Consider the following 20,854-nt stretch of genomic DNA (forward strand, 5'->3'; position numbering starts at 1 on the left):
TATATATATATATATATATATATATATATATATATAGAGAGATATTCTGGAGAAGAATTCCCAGGCCGAGTTAATATCAGGGGCAGTAGATATGGGAGAGCAGTCCTGAAGAGAGAAGGCTGCTTGCAGTCCCTGCCAATCTGCTTGAGTGAAATGCCAGACTTGCCAGTGTTGAAGAAGCTCTCTAAGAATAGCCAGAGAGTTGTTGACTTTCACAAGCACATTATCAGATCAACCAATTTGATCAGAGGAAGAGCAGGAGACCCATGTGGAGAAGTTAGTCATCATCAAGTCCAGAAGGGAGGATTTGCCACTGGGAGAAATCCAGGTTGGAAAGTTTACAGATTGCATCAGTCCCATAGAGTCACAGAAGTTCTTTGCTAAATTGGCCGTGGCTGGTGAGAGAGGTACCAACACAAACTGGGCATGACTGAGGTGTCAGCACGGTGGGCTCCCCAAATGTTGACGGTGGACCAGAAACGAGCTCATCTGGACATTTCCCGTGAGCGTGAGCGATTGGACCATCTTCGTGTTGATCCAGACGACTTCCTCCATCTGATTGTCACACAGGAAGAGACAAGCGTGTCTTCACCACTTTGATCTTGAGACCAAGAAACAGAGCACGCAGCGGAAACACACGTAGTCCCCCATCCCCTCGGAAGTTCAAGAGGACACCATCAACTGGAAAGGTCATGGCCACTGTGTTTTGGGATTGTGATGGTGTGATAATGGTAGGAAAATACCATTAATAAGGAGTATTATTCTGATGAACTGCACCAGTTGTGTGATGCAATTAAGCAAAAAGAGCGAGGAAAGCTGACCCGAGGGCCTCGCTCTGCTTTGATCGGATCTTAAACCTCAACTCTAACCTGTGCTGCTAGTTTTTGAGATTTTGGTCAGATTCTCTTGTTCTTTCAAATTTTAAGGTCAAATAGCCTGTAATTGGCGTCCCAACATACCTCACACATCCTACCACCAGGCACGATTAATGTGTACCACATGGTATTCATGTCTCAAACTGTCTGTGAGCAGGATATCTCAAAAAGTTATGGACGTCTTCAGAAAAAAAAACAACTTGGAGGACAGGTTGGGTGTGTGACAAGGACAAATTGATGAGATTTTGGTGAATATCCGGATGCAGATCCAGCCTATCAGTGGGATACAGAACGTACACTGCCCAGCCTGGCAGCAGTACGCGTTCTACCGAGTTATGTTCTCGTTCCTCTTGAAATAATACTCAATGGTCCACCAGATCAAATGGGCAGAGTTGAAGGTTTGTTGTTCCTAATTGAAATCGAAAGTGCCCACTCGCTGGAAGTGGATCATCATTCCACATTGGAACTCCAATATATATATATATATATATATATATATATATATATATATATATATATATATATATATATATATATATATATATATATATATATATATATATAGGCAATTGTCAAGACTGGAAAGGAGATGTTCCATGACTTTTGGTAGGATGTACAACACTCATTCTGTCATGCAGGCTACGTACATATAGAATGCACCATGCTCCGCTAACAGGTGGTACAGGAGACATTTCGTGGTGGTTTGTTCACCAGACCACCAAGTAGTTGTCGACTGAAATATTGAGAAGAAACTTTTCACAGCACGAAGTTCTATGGAACCTATCATGCAAATATATTTTCTCATCGTAACTTTCAAAGTTTTGTTCGATTTCAATGTTGTGCAAGTTACTGAAGTCGAATTAGGTCTGATAAGAGCAGTCTGTTCAAATGTCCACATGACGGCAACTGATGTGCCCAGCAGCAGATGAGGGCAGACCACCCTGGAGACGATTTCACTCCCAGCGTGTCATTAACTTCCTGCATTGGCTGCTCGAGAGAGCGTGAGCCTGAAACGCCAGCCAAGTAATTTGGACGCAATGCAGGAGACGGACATGACCACCTGCTCTGCTTCAATGGGCCAGTCGAACGTAATAGTGCCCCATTAGATATGGAAACGTGCACGGTTCGACAAACCAGCAATTTTGTGCAAAACAGCATTGTACATTATGACCTCACCGGGAGAGATTTGTACATTTGGCAATTCGTGTGTTGGCCTACTTAAGAATTTGGTCCAGTAACCGATGCTTCTCGTGTGACCCACGGCCCCGGGAAGTAGAGATAATATGGAATTGTAGGAACTACATTTGGAACGAATCATTGAATAATTATTTAATTAAGTGCAAAGGGCACAGCCGACCATGAAATGCACCAAATTGATGGTAAAGTTGTTAAGGACTTGATTCTTTTTGCCATGGACTTGCATGGATGGGTTCGATTCCACCGGCTGCTCGCTCTCACCAACACACAACTGGCGAGCCTGGTGAGCATCCCAAACAGCCGACGTGAGTTAAGGGAGGCGTCTGTCCTGCAGTGGACGGAATAGGCTGGTTTACATTTAATATATACTGATAAAAGGCAATGTGTGTGTGTGTGTGTGTGTTTCACAAAGCATAACATATTCTCTCTGATTGCTCCCCCCCCCCCCACCCCATCTCTCGCTCTCCCTGCCTCTGGATGGTCGTTATGTCTGGATGGTGGTTATCTCCATATGTGTCTGGATGGGGCTTGTCTCCAGATGGTGTTCGACTTTGGACGTGTCCGGATGGGAGTTTGTCTCCGGACGCATCCGGGCAGTGTTTATATCTGGACGGGAGTTTGTTTCAAGACACGTATCTCCTTGTCTGGACAGTGGTAGGGTCCGGGTGGTGTTTATGTCCTGACGGGAGTTTGTGCCCGGGCAGTATTTATGTCCGGACAGGAGTACGTCTCCGGACGTGTCCGAGCGGTGTTTGTCTTTGGGCAGTATTTATAGTATGACCAGTAGAAAATGGATTTCAGACATTATTTGGTTTCCATCTTCACTGTTATTCTATGCAGAATCATTTTGATGAGACAGTATGAATCATAATTGATGCTCCACCACACGTCTGCCTTCCCTTCCTCTCGCATCTCACTGCCTTCCCTCCCCTCTCGTCACTCTCCCTCCACCCCTCTCAATCACCCCCCGCCCCATTCCCCCCCCCTCCCCCCATCTCAGTGTTCCCGTCAGTGAAGCGACGGGTGGTATTTGCTAGTTTACAATACAATGCAATGCATCATGATAAAGGTTGAGTTCACATTCAGCTTGGCAAGAAAAAACAAACATTAAGTGTAAATGACAAAGTGCTGCAATTTAAGTGGGACTTCACCAACCTGCTTCGCCTTTGTCAAATGTCACCTTCAAGCATTTATGGACGAGTTATTACCCGAGTTGGGGTAAATGTAATTGTAGTACACCGTGTGATTATTCAAGGAATTGCATTTCAAACCAAATTCTCTCCACCGGAAAATTTCTGACGTATAGCAGTAGTCCGAGATCACGACGACGAACCCTTAATAAACACCCGCACCACTATCTCGACCCAAAACACAATCGTGTGCTTGTTTTGAATCACACCAAGATGTTTTTTTTGCACACGATAAATTAGATAGAGAGTTTGAATACCGGTGTGGTGTGTCCAATTATCTAGAGGAGAGCAGACTCGAGGTGTCATCTCAATCTGCAAGATTAATACATCTCCTACCTCTGTGAACACGCAATAGCAACAAGCTTTTGGTGGAAGATGAAGCGAGTGTGGAAGGGTGGGAGAAAAAACAATAGGCCACCGTTCTACTTCATATGGACCAGTCGACGTGAAATGGTCACACGAGTTTACCAATAATTATATCCTGTACTGACAAGGACACGAGGACCCGTCGGCATACTTTTCCATGAATTACCAGTACATGTGTAGACAATGGACAAGTCAACAGTATATTTGGATCTGACCCTGGGCGCTCAGCATCATCAGCTACGTGTTCAGATGGGAACACCAAACAGGCCAACCGAACACGTCAACATCCTCCTCCCCCCCCCCTCGCAAACTTGCACCTCGGAATACAATTTGCTGTTAAACTTTCACACTTTATTTCCGAGTGCACCGCAAGTCATTTATAACAATCCAAAGTTAATGCACAGCAATGGCAATTTGAATGCATCGAGTCTCGTGGTGAAACTTTCAAACCAGCAAGAGATAAATGTCAGACGCATGAGGTAATAAAACATTGGCACTTCCAAAACAAGTGCAATCAAAAAACAAAACAAACAAAACAAAAAAAAAATGAAAAAGAGGGCTGACAGCCAAAAGTTGTGGCACAGAGAGGAATGATTTACAAATGTCAAGCCGACGGGAGCATTTCTCACTGGTTTATTTGAAACCAACAACCTGGAAACAGCGGTCCCAAATAACACCCCAGGTACCGTGAGGATTCGTGCAGAGGACCTGTCGTCACAAAAAGAGAAAGTTATTCCGATGATCAATGAGAACCAGCAATGCAACGCAAGAGCAATCAACAGACGGCAGCGGACGAGCGCAGTTATAATGCCAGTTTCATCTGCTGAAGATTAAGAAATAAGATACTAACCCAGCTTCTTCAGTTCAGAAACTGAAGTTGTAAATGCTATACGAGCAGTAACACGATGAGAAACTCTTTTGATGTTTATTTTTAGAGGTGTTGATGTATGGTATTGGAACGGTTGCAAAATTGAGAGTTCAGCAACATGGAACGCTCTCTGCCAGCAAATCACCCGAGCCAAGAAAAAAACCAAAACAAAAAAAAACAAAGGCATGAACAGTCGAAAGACAAGTTTTCCTTATTAACTTAAAGGCTGACTCAGCCACGTTAGCGATTGAAACCACGAGGTAAACCCGGAGGACGCCTGGAAAGACAAACAATCTTTTTCACGCAAGGTGTCCAGAAAAAAACTGAAAAAAACGGATTTCACCGCATCGCCCCCGGGATCGGATCGTCGGACAAAAGGTCGTTTCCCGATGGCAAAACCACGGTTACAGCAGTAACTGTGTGCACCACCTTGATCACTGCAGCATAAAATCGGTACGAGTTAACGTGACGCAAAGTGACGACTTGCCACCCTGAAAGGCTTTTCTTGATCATTGTGGCGGTAAAACATATCGGGAAGGAGAAAGAAAATGCATAAAACAAATATTCTTATCACATTTCCTCGGTACAAAAACAATGCAGTTTGAGGGTGTGGTGGAAGAAAGAAAGAAAAAAACAAACAAACAGTTAATTGTATCACAAGTCAGTAAACATCAGGTTCAGTTTCTGAAAGCCGGCACATCATAAAGATTTGGCCTCGCAACATTAGAAGCTGGAACATCAGGAAGTCATAAGGTGGGGTGAAACTTTGAAGGTCAAGCCCTCAGAATAGTGGAACTGATACATTACGGGGTTCGAATGGCCGGGTCTCGTGCCATGGATTCGACAAACGAGGACATTATGGTCTTTGTCGATTGCTGGTGGTTGCCGTCAAAGTTCTTCCCAGTGTTCACGAAGCATCAGGCCTGTGCCAGCAGCAACTCTTCAAGACCGTGCTCGCTCCAGCGATACCGCGCCAGGTCCTTCCTCGTCACGAGACCAACCACCTGGAAAAATAAAACGGGGAGAGCAGAGAATAAAGGAAGATCGTAAATAAGGGAAGGAAGAAATGTGTACGCAGTCAAAGAGCAAAGCGAACAGAGATCAAAAAATGTCCAGAAGGGGGAGTGGGAGAAACAACAACGATGGTCTTTGTGGGGGAACCGGGAGGCGTTACGACAAAGGCCTGCAGGGGGAGGCAACGCCAAGCTCAGGAAGCAACAATGGCAGGCAGGCAAACCTACGTGATTTTCACTGTTGCACACGACCAGGTGACGGAGACCCAATGCACGGAATAGTCTGAATATACGGTTTAGTGACGCATCCTGCACATGACGAGAAAAATGTCACATTACAAATCAATTATCATTATGATGCTGAACATCTCAACTTACCATGATTATTACCTCCACCACTGAAAGTGGACGGAAGTTGTGTTTTCACACGTCCGTCTGTTTGTCTGTCTGTGTCTGTGAGAAGGATATCTCAAAACGTTGTGGAAGGATTGAAAGGAAATTTGGTGGACAGGTTGGGTGTGTGACAAGAACAAGCTCATTCGATTTTGGTTGAGGTCCGGATGCAGATCCGACCTATCAGTGGAATCCAAAACTTAAAGTGTTCAGCCAGGTGGAGGAATGCGCTCCACCGAGTGCCGTTCTAGTTATCACTGCTGTCATCGTCACTGTGACTTTTTCCTCATCTGCAGCCATACATATTTACTTCATTGCGATAATGAGTCACCTCAGCAACCTCATGTTACCTGCGGAATTGAATATGGAGCGGGGTTCATGAAAGGAGTTAAGTCCATGGTGCATTCTCTCTCCTCCTGCGAGACGTGTATTGACTGGATGGGCGGGAAGCGAGGGTACGCATCGCGGAAGTCTTTGAGCGTCAGACGGTACCCCAGCATTCCATACTTGCCTCGCTCAATGAATGCCTTCAATGGAGATGGGTATATGCGTCAAAAGGGGAGTAAAAACATGGAGTCAAATGCTGCAAATGACATTTAGTTTGGTGAAAGATCACCTTACCTTGTGCTTAAGCAGCACAATGATCTGGGAGCGCAGGATGATCCCACGTAGCTTTCCGAAGTGATCAGATCCTCCCTGAGAAGGGTCAAGAACAAGGTAAACCTCAAATTATTATACAATCAACAGGCTCAATTTGAAGATCTTAAGGAAGCATTCATGAGAAAACCTATTTTTCTTTCAATACAGATGTCAAGGCTCATGAAAAAAAAATCAGAACAAAAAAGGGTGAAGGGGCAACAAATAAAGGTTAAATAGGTGGACAAGAATACATGGATGTACTGTTACGAAACTGACAGCCATTTGCACACAAACAGACAGCAGTCCCTAAGGTTAGTTATTTCGATAAGTATGTGTTTATAGTCAGGGTTCCGTCCTTCTGTCTAATGTGAATTTCGTGTGTTCGAGAGGACGGCAGACAGTGGGGGTCGTGGTTCGAGCGGTCTGTGGTCGTTGGCAGTGGCTCACCGTGGTGGTGGTGACCGAACAGTAGTGGTCGTGGTTCGAGCGGTCTGCGGTCGTAGTGGCTTGGTCTCGTTCGTGGGCAGCGGACTTCGGTTTGTGGGTTCGAGTCCCACCGTGGTAGTTTGGAGTCGGTGTGACCGCACGAGGCGGGAAGGTTCCCCCGGCCAGGCTCTACTGAATAAAGACCCACGGGGTCCATTTTCTGTTGCGTGTGTGTGTGTGTGTGTGTGTGTGTGTGTGTGTGTGTATGTGTCCCTGGGCCCCGTCTGTAAGTAGAATTGTTAAGTGCCTTGTACATTGTGAATTACATTTCTTATTCGTGATAACTCTGCTCTGTCTCCCTTCCCGATTATTGTAAAATGAAAACCCCGTGTTAAACGTACCAGCTCGTTTTCTATGCTTTCTTTCATTGACCCAGCATGGTGCGGGTTTGAGAAATAGTTAGGCCGTCGGTGCCGCAAGTTGTCATTGGGACCGGTGCGGCTCTGGTAACTCCGCTCGGTTACGCCGAACCCGAGTCATTACCCGCGACTCGGATCGGACAGAGTTGGCCGAGGGTGTGATTTCCCCGGTAGCTAGACTGCGTGGTTATTTAGGTATATTGGAGATCGAGACAATTAACCCTACGCCACGCGGTCGAAATTTTTGGCGTCCACGGTCCGCTAAGGGACCCGTGACCTTTGTAGTTATCCAAGGGTTACGACCTAAATTCCAGGTGATCGGTGAGAGACGACTCTACTGCTCCACCTAATGGTCGTTTATCGCCACCGAACCCTGGCCCACAACAGTACCACAGCATGAGGGGAGCATTGTCATGTTCGGGGGGGGGGGGGCAGTGGGTCAGTGGATGGAGAAAAACTCAGTGGATGAAAATTAAAAACTCGGGGGGGGGGGGAATGGGAGAGACCATGAGGTGGTGATAAACAGTAAATGAAAGGCAGGATGGGGGACCACGAGAAAACTAGACTATGGAAGACCAGGTGGTTCCACAGACACAAAAGAAAAAACAAAGAGATAAAAGAATGAACCTGAGAGTTAAGATTCAGGATAACTTGTGTTACCCTCGCCGAAGGAGAGGGCATTGCATTGGGGTCCGTTTGTCCGCAAAGAACTTTCGTGATTTTCTCCGCAACCGCTTGTCGGGTTGACGAAATTTTCAACATAGGTGCGACTATTCGTGTAGAATGTTTTAATCATAATTATGACGTCATAGTTCACGTGGTGTGGCAGCCATGTTGGAAAAATGGGGAAAAAAACTTTGGATCTCTATCTCTGAAACCGCACCAAGGAAAAAAATTGAAACTTGGCACACGACAAGTACTCCTCATGGGGAACAAGTGTGATTTTTTGATGACATCATCGGTGCCTTCGTTATGACGTCATCATTGCATATGTAGAAAATATATTTGCCACATCTGATTAGTTTGAAAATTTTTGAGGGTTATCGCGGGATAAAATGGTCCACAGAAAAAAAAAATCCGATGACACCATCGGTCACGTGATTTGGCAGCTATATTGTTTTGAAAAAAAAAAAACCTTCAAAAATCTTCTCTGAAGTGGCTGAACGGATCAAGGCGAAACTTTACACGTATGACCACCTGTCCGTGAGCAACAAAAGGGTCACACATATGATGTCATAGGTCACATGGTTTGGCAGCCATATTGGATTGAAGAAAAATATTAAATAATGTTTTCTCTGGAACCGCTTAATCAATCGATGTGAAACTTCACATTTATGATCTAGTAGTGATGGGGAATACATGTTTTAAACTTAAACTTTATTGGACGCATGGTCTAATGCCAGAGTTATTTAATTTTTTTGATATGGGTTCTTTTTTTTTTTATTATTTTTATAAGACTCACTTGGCTGTACTTGGATGGGTTTGAGGGTAGAGCAGTAGAAGCTGCAACGCGAATCCTATACAAGATTCCTCCTGATGACATCATCTTTGCTTTTTGCTTGTTCGGGTTCCTTCTGATTACTCCAATGCAGGGCTGTACCTATTTGGTCTGCCATTTTATTTGAATTGAATTTATTTTAATCCCATTCTAAATTCAATTGAATAATGAATAATAATGGAAATAATGTCATGGGTCAGGGTTAGCTGTCTGATCAAAGCGGGGTTGCATCAAAGCGGGATGTCTTGGTTCCCGGTCGTCACTGCCAGCAGTTATAAAGTGTCAGTTCCAATTATGTCTCATAAATTACATAACACACCAGTACACAAACACCACACAAAAGAAATCTTGGCGAGGGTCTGCAATCTCCGATTGCTCTTTTTCTTGTGTTTTTAAAGTTTGGAGCACCTCTGGTTTTCTTCTTCTTTTGTATGCGGAACAAGGCTGCAGGGTAGCATCATTGGCTGAGTGCACGGCTGTACCACTGATGCAATAGGTTGGGTAGGAATTTGTAATAGCTCGCCTGCTCTTTATGAAGGACACGGTGGGATCTTTAATGAACACTAATTAATGTCTGTAGATGGGATGCCCAGTTTAACATGCTGTACATCTGAGGAACGGAACACACATTGATGATTCACCCTCTCTGTGAAACTGCAGGATGACAGTTTATAGCTCGGTCAGGATTGGAACCCAGAATAGACAGCTTAGAGGTCGATGACTGTGCATACCTCTGGGCTATGCTGCCAGCCCAGCAACTCTAGTAAAACGGGCAATTTCGATTTGCATTGTTAAACAGGTCTTCAACCAGTCTTCAAATTAAAGGAAGGGAGTTGGAGGGAAGAAAAACAAATAAAGGATTGCAGTGCACCTTACTACATAGAAAACTAGAACGGCGCTCGGGAGATGCATAACTCTGCCAAGTTGATTAGTTTACATTTTGTATCCCACTGGTAGGCCGGATCTGGATTCAGACCTGAACTAAAATCTAATCGGCTTGCTCTCGTCACCTAACCAAGTCCATCCATGACTTTTTGAGATATTGTGTTATATATCATTTAGCCCTACCACTCAATGGTGAAAAATCACTTCAATAAAAATTGAACCACTGGTCCTGGAGCTTATCTGGGCCCTAGCCTAATGTTGCAACCTAAATTTTGTAGCATTCTGACTGGTGGGTCGAGAGAAAAAGATTTTGGAAGGAATTTGCACAACTGCCGTTTTGACACACTTCCCGTCAAGTGATCAGCATGGTCCCCGCAACTTAACATTAGGACCGTGTCTTAATGCTGCAACCCAAATTTGGTAGCATTCTGATTGGTGGGTCTCGAGAAGAATATTTATGAAGGAATTTATGCGATTTTCCCAAAAATTGACGGTCAGCCATTTTGACAATCTTCTGGTCACGTGATCGGCATGACCTCTGCAATTTAACATCCCTACCTTGGCCTAATAATGTTGTAACCCAAATTGGATAGCATTATATGCCTGGTGTTGGTTTAATGGTTAGGGTCATGGGCTTGGTATCCTAGGATCCTGAGTTCAAATCCCACTTGGTTGTTGAATTAATACTAGGTGGGGTTGACTTTGCCTGTCATCCTTCTGAGCTTGGCAAAGATGAGTGCCAGCATGCTGGTACCCTGTGTCGGAGTGGCGACCCGTCCAGGATTGTGCCCAATAGCCAAGGAGACTGCTTCGGCAGCACCAACGTTCTGCACAGAGTATGGTCCCAATGGATGGATGGATAGCATTCTGAATGGTGGGTCTGGAGAAGAAGATTTTTGAAGAAATTTACAAAGTCGGCCATTTTTACCTACTTAAAGTCATGTGACCGTAACTCCTTGTGATGTGACTTGAACAAAGGGCGGAGAAGCTCCTTGTGAGCCAACGGCCATCCATATGTCGTGCCCAACTGTGTCTGCAGACATCCCACTGCAGACGTTTGTGGAGGTCGGTAGGAGGATTTGCACTCCGGCTCCCGTAAAATCCTTCACTGCGCAAAACACGAGAAAAACGCAAAGAAACCTTCAAAAATCTTCTCTGAAGTGGCTGAACAGATCAAGGCGAAACTTTACACGTATGACCGCCTATCCATGAGCAACAAAACGACCGAGGGTCACCCTGCTCTCAGTGCTGGGCCAGGTGTTGGCTCGGAAAATTATTGATGGTGTTCGCCACCATCTGCTTGAGCACCAGCGTACAGAGCAGTCAGGCTGTACACCAAAGAGGTCAACGATTGACCGGATCCTCACTGAACACAGACGAGAGTTTTGGCAGGGGCTGCTTGCAGCCTATGTTGATCTTTGCAAAGCATGAGATTCATTGATTGGGATGCCCTCTGGAGGATTCTTGGTCTTCGTGGGGTGCCACCAAAACTGATCAATCTTATGTCTGAAGTATACTCTGGTACTGAGAGTGCTATGAAATGTGTTGATACCATCTCCAACTTATTTCCAGTTGTTACTAGAGTTAAGCAGGGGTGTGCACTGGCCCCCACACTTTTCAGCACTTGTATGGACTGGATTCTGGGGAGGATGTTGGAGAGATCAAACTGCGGTGCATTGTTTTGGAATGTCAAGATCTCTGACCTTGGTTTCGCAGATGATGCAGCATCTTTGCGGAGACTCTAGATATCCTTTTGGTGGCCCTCGAGGTGCTGAATGAGGAGTGGGAGCCGCCGGGATTATGGGTTTCCTGGGACAAAACTAAGATCAGGCTTTCAATGACATCTTATATGCTGCTATCTTGTCTGTACCTGTTTGTGGTGAAGATGTTGAGGTCACAGAGAGATTCACTTACCTTGGCAGTGATATTCATGTCTCTGCTGGCTGAGTCAGAGGCCAATAGATGTTTGGGTCGGGCCTGGGGAGTCATAGATTCACTGGATCATGGGGTGTGGCACTGTCGGTACCTGTGGAGGAGGACGAAAGTCCGGGTCGTCAGGTCCTTGGTGCTTTCAGTCTTGCTCTACGGAGACTTGTTGAGACTTGGACACTAACCAGGGATCAGAGACGGAGATTTGGTACCAGGTTTCTGGAGAATCCTTGGTGCTCGCTGGTCGGACTTTGTGTCCAACGAGCTGTTGCTGAGAGAGACTCGGATGAGATTTGTTACCTTCATAATCCATGAGCATCAACTGCGGCTGTATGGACATGTGGCTCGTTTTCCTGATGCTGCTCCTGCTCACCAGATTCTCTCAGCGAGGGAGTCTCGTGAGTGGAGGAGGCCAACGGGCTGTCGACGTGCCTCGTGGTTTCAGCAGGTTGATCGGCATCTTAGGGAGATGGGGATGGGCCAGGCATCTGCCTGAGGGATGGCCAGACGGAGAATCCTGGAGTACCAGTGGAAAGTGGACGCAGTGACGCGCTGTTCTGGCGCATACTCCCATACCTGACTGGAACGAGATTTGCAATTCCTGTTACCAGTCAGGAGAGGAACGTTGCTGCCAAATTTCAGCCGGATAGGCCCAGTAATTTGGCTGGAAAAGTAGAAAAAGGAGACAGACGGACGGATGGATGGACAGACGGTGCGCGATGACAATACCTATCTGAAATTGAAATTCCAGATAAGCTAAAAAAAAAAAAAATTCAGATCTAGATCCGGATTCAGATCTTCACCAAAATGTAATCATTTCGTCGGCGTCACATGCCCCGGCTCTCCAGCAAATTTCATCCGAATCCGTCGACAACTTTTTGAGATATTTTGTTCACAAACAGCCAAACAAAGATAGACAGACATACAGACAGGGGTGAAAACATAACCTCCATCTACCTTTGGTGGCAGAGGTAAAAAGCAAAGTACATCCTTCAAATATTCCTGCTTATCTGATCTAAACGATGAAGGGAGCAGCTACGAACCCCATCTTGCTCGTCGACCACGGGGAAGCCATTGTGATTACAAGTCGCATCACTTAGTAGATCCACAACATGTCCAACCTTTTCAATTCTCTGGAAGCACACCACGGGGTGGCTCATCACGTCACTACTGCATGGGGGAAGGAGGTTTGGGGAGGGAAGGGTGGAAGGGGAAGTCAAAACAACAGCACAGTTTAAAATTTAACTCACACTTGTCAATTAAAAAGCATTTTCCAAAGTAAACTTTTAATCGTTATTTGTCAACCACGTTTTGTTCTTTTAAGGAATTGTATATGATTGTTTAAAGCATTGCTTCGAAATGAAAAATTAGAATTTGACGCAAATTCATCAATGCATGTGCCTCCGCTCATGTGACACGTCAACTCACTGGTAATGACCTTTGACTTGTTGAACCCAAAATTTAATCAATTCATCTTTGTAACACAGTCCATACTTGTACAAAGTTTGGTTGAAATACCTTCTGTGGTACCAAGTTATTGCGGTAAAAGATTTTCATTTGAAGGGCAGATGACCATAGACATTTAGAAACCAAAATCTAATGAGCCCATCTTTGCATCACAGCACATACTTGTACCAAGTTTGGTCAAAATCTCTGCAGCGGTTCACACGTTACTCGGGTGTCGAAAAATCTGCGACGCACACATGGACGGATGCACAGTTCGACGGACAAAACAAAAACAGAATCCCGAAGGTGCCGGAGGCGTAAACGTACTGTAGTCACAAAGCGCCGATGTTTTTGGCCACAGGGTAGGTATCACCAAGGCAACAGCCCAGGGTCCTTGATGCCCAGTGTCAAATTAAAATTTTAATTAGAACCAGTCATTCTGAATGAACTGCCAGACTTGCTGACTCGGTGCCGACGAGTCTGGCAATTCACTCAACCTGACTGGCAGGGACTCAAAGCTGCAATCTCACTTTAGGACTGTTCTCCCATCTCCGGCCCCCCTGATATTAACGCGACTTGGTAATTCTTCCATTGAAACATGCTCTTTCTTATGCACAGATCCATCACATCTCGTCTAAAGATGTTGTGCACATTTTCTCGGAAATGGTGCTCTCAATCTTGTAGTGCAGCAACTTGAGACAACTTGCGTTCTCTTCCGAGAAGGCAACTTTGTCTGCAGGCAATCACAGATCATTCCACGAAACCCCAAATTAGTGCGTCCACTCCCAGGAGAGTCAGAAAACAACATTTGGCCAACCCCAAGGCTGACCTTTCAAACCTGTCTCCTTCCTCAAAGACCTGGGGGCCCCTTGCTAAGTCTGTCTCTGCAGTATGCCCCCCCCCCTCAATCACATCTCATCCCTTCCCTCACTTCAAATGGCACCACAGCCGAATGTTCGTGAGAAGGCCAAACCCTTCAAGTCTGACTTTGCTTCCAATATTGTCTCTCCAACCCATCGCTCACTGTACCCACCCTACATAGTCACACCCAACTGCTCCTGGGCTCCGTGTCTTTTGCACCTGAGAACGTGGAGAAGTTTCTGGCAACCCTCGACTCTGATTCTACCACTGGCCCAGACGGCATCAGCTTACGTATCCTAAAAGCATGCTCTGCCACTCTTGCGAATCCCATTTCTGCACTGTTCACCCTATCATATACCCTCGGCAATCTTCCATCTCCTGGGAAGTCAGCAAATATCATTCCGTTCAATAAACAAGGTGCAAAAACGGATCCTCTTAACTACAAAAAATATTTGCTTACTTCCAATCATTAGCAAGGTCGTGGAATCCATCAATGCATTTGACATAAAATCCTTCCTTTTCTCCACTAGCCTGATCTCAGACCATCAGTGCAATGGAAGAAGGAGGCCCTCAATGTCAGGTATGAGATCAGGGCCATCTCTCTGGACATATCTCGAGGATTTGATACAGTCTTGGTCCCCCACTTTGCTCTCCAGATTATCTGCTTATGCCACCCAAGGAGATCTTCACTCTTGAGTTAATGACTTCCTCTGCTCTCGTAACCAATGTGTGGTGTCAATGGGATCATCTCAACTCCTCTCCTTCTCAAGGCTGGAATGCCCCAAGGCAATTGTCTTGGCCTTATCCCCTTATTGTCTTGGTGGGTACCCCACAAAACTTTGGATCCCTACTCATCCCTCATTTACCAACCAATTGTTCTGAAACTTGACAAATGAATACAAGACAGTCGCTCGCACAATTACTCGGGCTTCAATTTCGGATCAGGAGGGCTTCCGGAGTTGGGGTTGGGGTTACTGGGAATCTTCCATCATGCAAAGTCCTTTCTTGGTATATGTGAACTTTTATCTCCTTGCAAGACCTTCATCCACAGCTTAATGGAGTACTGTTCTCTCCTTTGGGCTATCGCTTCTACCTCACATCTTACTCAGCTTGATGCCGTGGAAAAAAAAAGGCCTTAAAAATCATTGGTACCTCCCACAATGATTCTGAGATGATGGGCTTATCACTTTAACATGGCAGATAGATCGGTGGTCTTTCTGTCTTCTGGCAGCTCCTTTCTGGTCTTGCACCTTCTGCCCTTTTTTTGTATAATGTCGCTTCCCCTGACACTCACCTCCCATCCTTAGGTCTCTAAAGTCTAAAGGTTGCATGCAATCTGCCAGTAAATGACTTCTGGTGAAACCCCCAAAATCCAGGTGAACTGCTCACCTCCACTCCTTCTTTGCTTTTTGTTCTCACATGCGGAACCAACTTCCTCAGTCTGTTCCATCTCATTCATTCCTCCCGAGCTTCAAGACGGCTGTTAATCACCATCTCAAGTGTCTTTCAATCCCGACAAACCAAGATACCCTCTCCACAACCACGATCATTTCTAACCTCGTTAATCATCCCCAAGCCCACCTCTTTTTGTTTTTGTTTTTCCAGGTTTTCCTGGCAACCCAAGACTCTGATTTCACCCTTTTTGCTGTTACATTTCTGCTTCTTCCCTAGTTTTCCCTTCCACTTGTGTGATTGAGAGTTTGTGCCTGCATCCAGCTTTATCACCCCCTGTATCCTCCTCCCCCTCTCCTTGCCCTCATTCTTCACCGTTCCATTCTTCCTCCAAGTCTCCCTCTACCCTGCTAGTGATGTGTTCCTTCCTCCGCCCCCCGTCCCCCCTTTTCCACTGTTCTTTTCATCCTGTTCTGTGAAACGTCCTGGTCCGTTCGGTGTTCTATCTCCCGCACGAGCATCGACTTCGAAAACATTTTTTTAAGTCGACGCGAAACGTGTTAATAGCACAGCTTCTTGCACATCAAAAGTTCACCACGTGATACAGAGGATGCCAACACTCACAGTTGAAGGTAAGTCATTTTGTGTGATGGGCAGTTGACCTACCTAGCAATATGGCTGTGCGATGTGGCTGGGGGTTCCCAGTCCAGGAAAGGCACACTCTGCAGCTTTATATGGATGTCGTACAAACCCTGGTTTCGGTGGTTCAGGTGGAAAAGGAGGATATTGTGATAAAGAGGATAATAAAGCCATACTCCAAAATGTAGAGACGAGTCACGTGATTTGTTTCAAATCGATTTCACCGACTCCATATCATAAGGCATTTCTGAGTCCAATTGGTACAACAAGTCCATGTGGCTTTCTAATCGTGTTAACCTGTTTGTAATTCCCATCTGAGTACATAGCCCATGATGCTGAGATCCCAAGTTCAAATCCCATCCACTGTGTTGATTTCTCTAATGTCTCCTAATGTCCTTGTAAATTCATGTGAAAATCCACCAACATATCTTCAAGTTCTTGTCCCACATGTACGATTCATGTAAAAGCAACTCAATGAACCTTAGAACAGAGTAAAAAATAAATAAATAATAGAACGGTACTCGGTAGAGCGCTTACCTATGCTTGGCTGAACAGTTTACGACTTTGTAACCCATGGATAGGCCGCATCTGAATCTGGACTTGAACCCAAATCTAACCAGTTTGTTATTGTCACCCACCTAAGTTGTCCACCAAGTTTCGTCAGAATCCGTCATTAAACTTTTTGAATCGCTTGTTAGAATTTTTTTATTTTATTCTTGAATCCGGATCAAGATGTTCACGAAAATCGAATCGATTCGTCCTCGTCACACAACTGAGCTGTCCACCCAATTTAATTTTATCCAAATTTGTCCACAACTTTTTGAGATATCCTGCTCACCTCAATGAAGAAGTCTCCTACCCACTTGGCCGTCATGAGCACAAGCATGATAGGCAGACCATATGACACATTCCCCGTTGCTTCCATAATGATCACAGTAAGACTGAGGGTCATCCGCACAACTCCGCCTGCATTCAGTTTGAGAAGGAAAATGGAGTTTCGAAGGAGGCTTGTGTATTGATACGGTTTTATACAGTGAATGCAACAGCTGTCCTATGCTTGTTTACTGGCTCACAAAAGCCAAGGATGATGCCACGACAAACATTTAAACCTACAGGGAGTGGACGAAAAAAAATGGAAACACCTGGGTGAGTGAGGGGCACCAAGCAACGACTTCCACACAGATGTGGCATTTGTGTTAATTAAGCAAATGACATCCCCGCATGCTTAGGGTCATATATAAAAATGCTGCAAAGACCTGGTTGCCTATAACTATGGCTAGCATGGCAGCAAGAGGAGACTGCCCCTCCAACCCCCCCACCCCCACCTGCACCCCCATGATAAAAATCCCACGGTGTCCTTCACGAAGGGCACCGTGGGATCTTTAACATCCACAAACTAATGCTCGCATATGGGATGCCCAGTTGAACGTCAATCCGAGGGACGGCGCACAAATTGATGCTTCTCACTGCCTGCAAAACACCAAGACGACGATTGATAACTGGGTCAAGATTCAAACCTCGTTCAGACAGCTCAAAGGTGAGTGCGTTTACCTCGAGGCTATGCTGCCAACATATTACCAGGCTAATCTACCATCAATAACACGTACAACTTTTCTGGATTAGGCAATATCAATATTTTTTGAGAATGCGACAAAATACACGTTTATTGTGAACAGTCAGCGTGGCAATGATGCGACGAGCAAACAAGATATCTGACTGAAGCCAGGTTAAAACTGCATTTGCTAAATGATGACGGTAAACAGTATTAGGGGACATGGTAAGGAAGGAAAAGGTCATGGAACAGTCTAATTCGTTGGAGGGGGGAAACCGGGGATGGACAGATGAAGAGGCTCTGCATCGTACCAAGCTGCGCTGCCGCTCCTATAAGAGCATACTTCCCAGGATCAGCCCAATTCTGCAATTGTAAATATACATGTCAGTGAAAATTTCGGAACAACAGGCAGCAGCACACCCACTTTCCTTCCTTGACTTTCAATCTCAAAAGCAAACTTTCCAAAAATGTAGATAGTGCAGAATTTGGAGTTGAGAATGGATGTTCAAGGATTCGAACAATAAACAATGGGGATGTGATGTTGGGAGGGGAAAGAGCGGGGATTGGTGGGTGGACCACAAGTGCACAGCCTGTGAAACCATCAAAGGCAACCGCTTTGATTCATCCTCCAGTTGAGTGTCCACATAGTTCAGGAAGAGTTTTGTTAATTAGTCATGGCTGTAGAGGAAGCCGCTACAATAATTTAGGCTGACACAGCTTGCAAAATCACTTGCTTGTTGATTGCCGGACCAGCCTAGGGTCGAGCCAGCAAGGCAGCAATGAGCGCCTTCAGCGATACCTTCTCAAAGGTAGTTCATCATCGCTCTCCCCCCTCCCCTTAATTGGGAGAAGCATGTTTATCTAAACCTAGTGGTTTATGGATTCTTGCGAGAATTCAATTCAGCCCATTTCTCATCCAAACGTCAGCAATTTTAAAATAAATGGTAGGCCAATGATGCAGCAAACCAATACACGAACCCTCCACACATGTTCCATGGTCATTATGCAAATTTAAAAACAAATAACATTTCATTGATATTCGAGCACCCTTACACAAACGAGTCACACCTCCACATTAGCCTCACCCTGAAAGGACATACCCCACCCACCGCACATAAAATCCCCACCACCCACTGTTCACCCACGCTACGCACAGCATTCGAGATGTTGGACAAAAGTATTCCAATGAGACGACCCCAAGCGGCACCGAGAAGGAGAGACGGGATGAAAATCCCACTCGACACCGACAGGCCATACGTCCAACAAGCAAGCAAGAAGTAACTAAGGCAGAAGAGACCAACAGTTGTGGGGTTGTACGAGCCTGTGAAGAGGACACAAGGGAATGGGAAACAGAACACAGATTATGAGATTGCATTTAAGTAACAGTCCACTTAGAACTGTACTTTGACAGGATGACTGTGTAATATGGTGAAAATCACAGACACTGGATCAGTAAATGATGAAGTCACCAAGCTCACTTTACACAAATGTGAAGCACCCATTTATGTGTATTGTATAGTGTCGAGGCTCATGGAGGAGGTAGAACACAGAACGGACAAGGACCTAACAGAATGAAAAGAACAGTAGAAAGAGATGGAGGGGGTGGACAGACAACAGCAGGGTTGAGAGACCAAACAGAGGGACACAGATGGATAAGTGACGTTGGGAAGAATGAGATTGAGGGGAGGACACAGGAGGTGAACAAAGCGGATACAGCCACAAACGATCAAACACGCAAGTGCAAAGAAAAACTGGAAACCCAGAAAGAGTTGGGATCGGGGAGGGTTAATGGGAGCAGAAACGATCCGGGTTGTGGATGGGGGATGACCTGAGATGGTGGTGAACAGCTATCTTGGTGGTCTGGAGGAAAGAACGAGATTGAAGAGTGAGGAAATTGGTTCCACAGGTGTGAAAAAAGAAGAATGAATGAATGGAGGTGAGCAAGTGAGTCTGGATTTTGGGAGTTTCACCAGAAGGGGGTTACTGGCAGACTGCATGTGCTCTGCAGAAAACAGCCAGGGGTGTGGGGGTGGGGGTGGGGGGAGAGGTGGGGTAATGGTGGACAGAGCATGGAAGGGGTGGAAGGTGCAACACCAGAAAGCAGGTGGTGCCGATCGTGTAGCAGGTGAAAGAGTAGAGGAGGTTAGTAAGCCTTAGGCAGAGTTTGGAAGGAAGAAGTCGGGGTGTCAGACTGTATTGAATGCTTTATACATGTCCAGAGAGATGGCCCTGAACTCATGTCGAGATCGAGGGCCTGCATCCATTGTCGCTACTTTTTCGAGTCATATGGAATTTGTTTTTAAGCAAAGAGGGGGGAAATAAAATCAAAAGTTGAGGAGTGTGAAAGCAGAACACTTGGGATAAAGAAAAGCCGAAAGAGGTACATGTCAGATCAGAGAGAGAGGAGTGGCACGATCACCAGCTGATGGCTTGGGGGTAGGCTACAAACTCGCAAGGACACGGCTTCGATAATCCACTCCAACTAGGTATGGTTAAGGCACGTTAATTGGATGAAAACACAATCAACAACAGGGATGAAGTGATAACAGAAAGACATGACAAATCCATCCAGGAAAACTTGGTTTTGATGAACAGCAAGGAGGAACGTTTGAACAACATCCAACAGGCTCAAACTTGGAACCACAAAGCTTTGATAGAAGACCAACAGCACACATATTATCCATCAAAAGGTTGTCGTACGCAATATCACAATGCATATCAAGTCTTTATATATGCCGACTTAATACCTTGGAGGGACTTCCCTCTGCCTTGATCAAAGTGCTTAACCTTTCCGACGAGCTCTTGATAACTTGGAGGGACTTTCCTTTGCCTTGATCAAAGTGCTTAACCTCTCCGACGAGCTCTTGATAACTTGGAGGTGGGATTTTCCACCATTTCCCATTCTTCAAGATTGTGTTATTGATGAATCCCCAAACCATCACCCCTATCCTATTATAACTGTTCAACAATGTGCAGTTGGATCACAGGAGGGTACTTATTCAACATTGCATTCCTGTACCGCGTAACCTGTTTGCACATATGCATTCCTTTTATTAATTTATTTTACAGACTCGTGGCACCGTGAGACAAATCATGCACACATGCAGACAGACTGCTTACTTAAGACAACCCTGGCTCAATTTTACACACAAATACAGCCGCTGATATTGGGGGGAAGTGACCTCAATTCCCAGAGCACTCTGAGTACCAGCAACATCAACTTTATGACATCGCTTTTCTCTTGGCACTCAGTGGAAGTGGACTCA

The 20,854-nt window shown here is 45.4% G+C and overlaps 1 protein-coding gene across 1 annotated transcript in view; it reads right to left on the minus strand.

Moving 5' to 3' along the window:
- Window positions 1-3,957: 3,957 nt before the first annotated feature.
- CLCN7 (Cl-/H+ antiporter 7) overlaps window positions 3,958-20,854 on the minus strand; it is a 57,319-nt gene continuing 40,422 nt past the window's right edge. Inside the window, exons 17-25 of the mRNA XM_085890422.1 lie at window positions 18,743-18,909; window positions 17,900-17,951; window positions 16,875-17,002; window positions 16,064-16,149; window positions 12,742-12,868; window positions 6,524-6,598; window positions 6,253-6,429; window positions 5,738-5,818; window positions 3,958-5,500 (exon numbers count right to left, since the gene is read on the minus strand). Coding sequence (XP_085746548.1) covers window positions 5,414-5,500; window positions 5,738-5,818; window positions 6,253-6,429; window positions 6,524-6,598; window positions 12,742-12,868; window positions 16,064-16,149; window positions 16,875-17,002; window positions 17,900-17,951; window positions 18,743-18,909 — 980 coding nt within the window. The 3' untranslated portion in view covers window positions 3,958-5,413. The remainder of the gene's footprint in view (window positions 5,501-5,737; window positions 5,819-6,252; window positions 6,430-6,523; window positions 6,599-12,741; window positions 12,869-16,063; window positions 16,150-16,874; window positions 17,003-17,899; window positions 17,952-18,742; window positions 18,910-20,854) is intronic.

Source organism: Eptatretus burgeri, chromosome 8 (genome assembly GCF_056783735.1).
Source record: "Eptatretus burgeri isolate ZD-2024b chromosome 8, Ebu_testis_v1, whole genome shotgun sequence".
In the NCBI taxonomy this organism is placed as follows: Eukaryota; Metazoa; Chordata; class Myxini; order Myxiniformes; family Myxinidae; genus Eptatretus; species Eptatretus burgeri.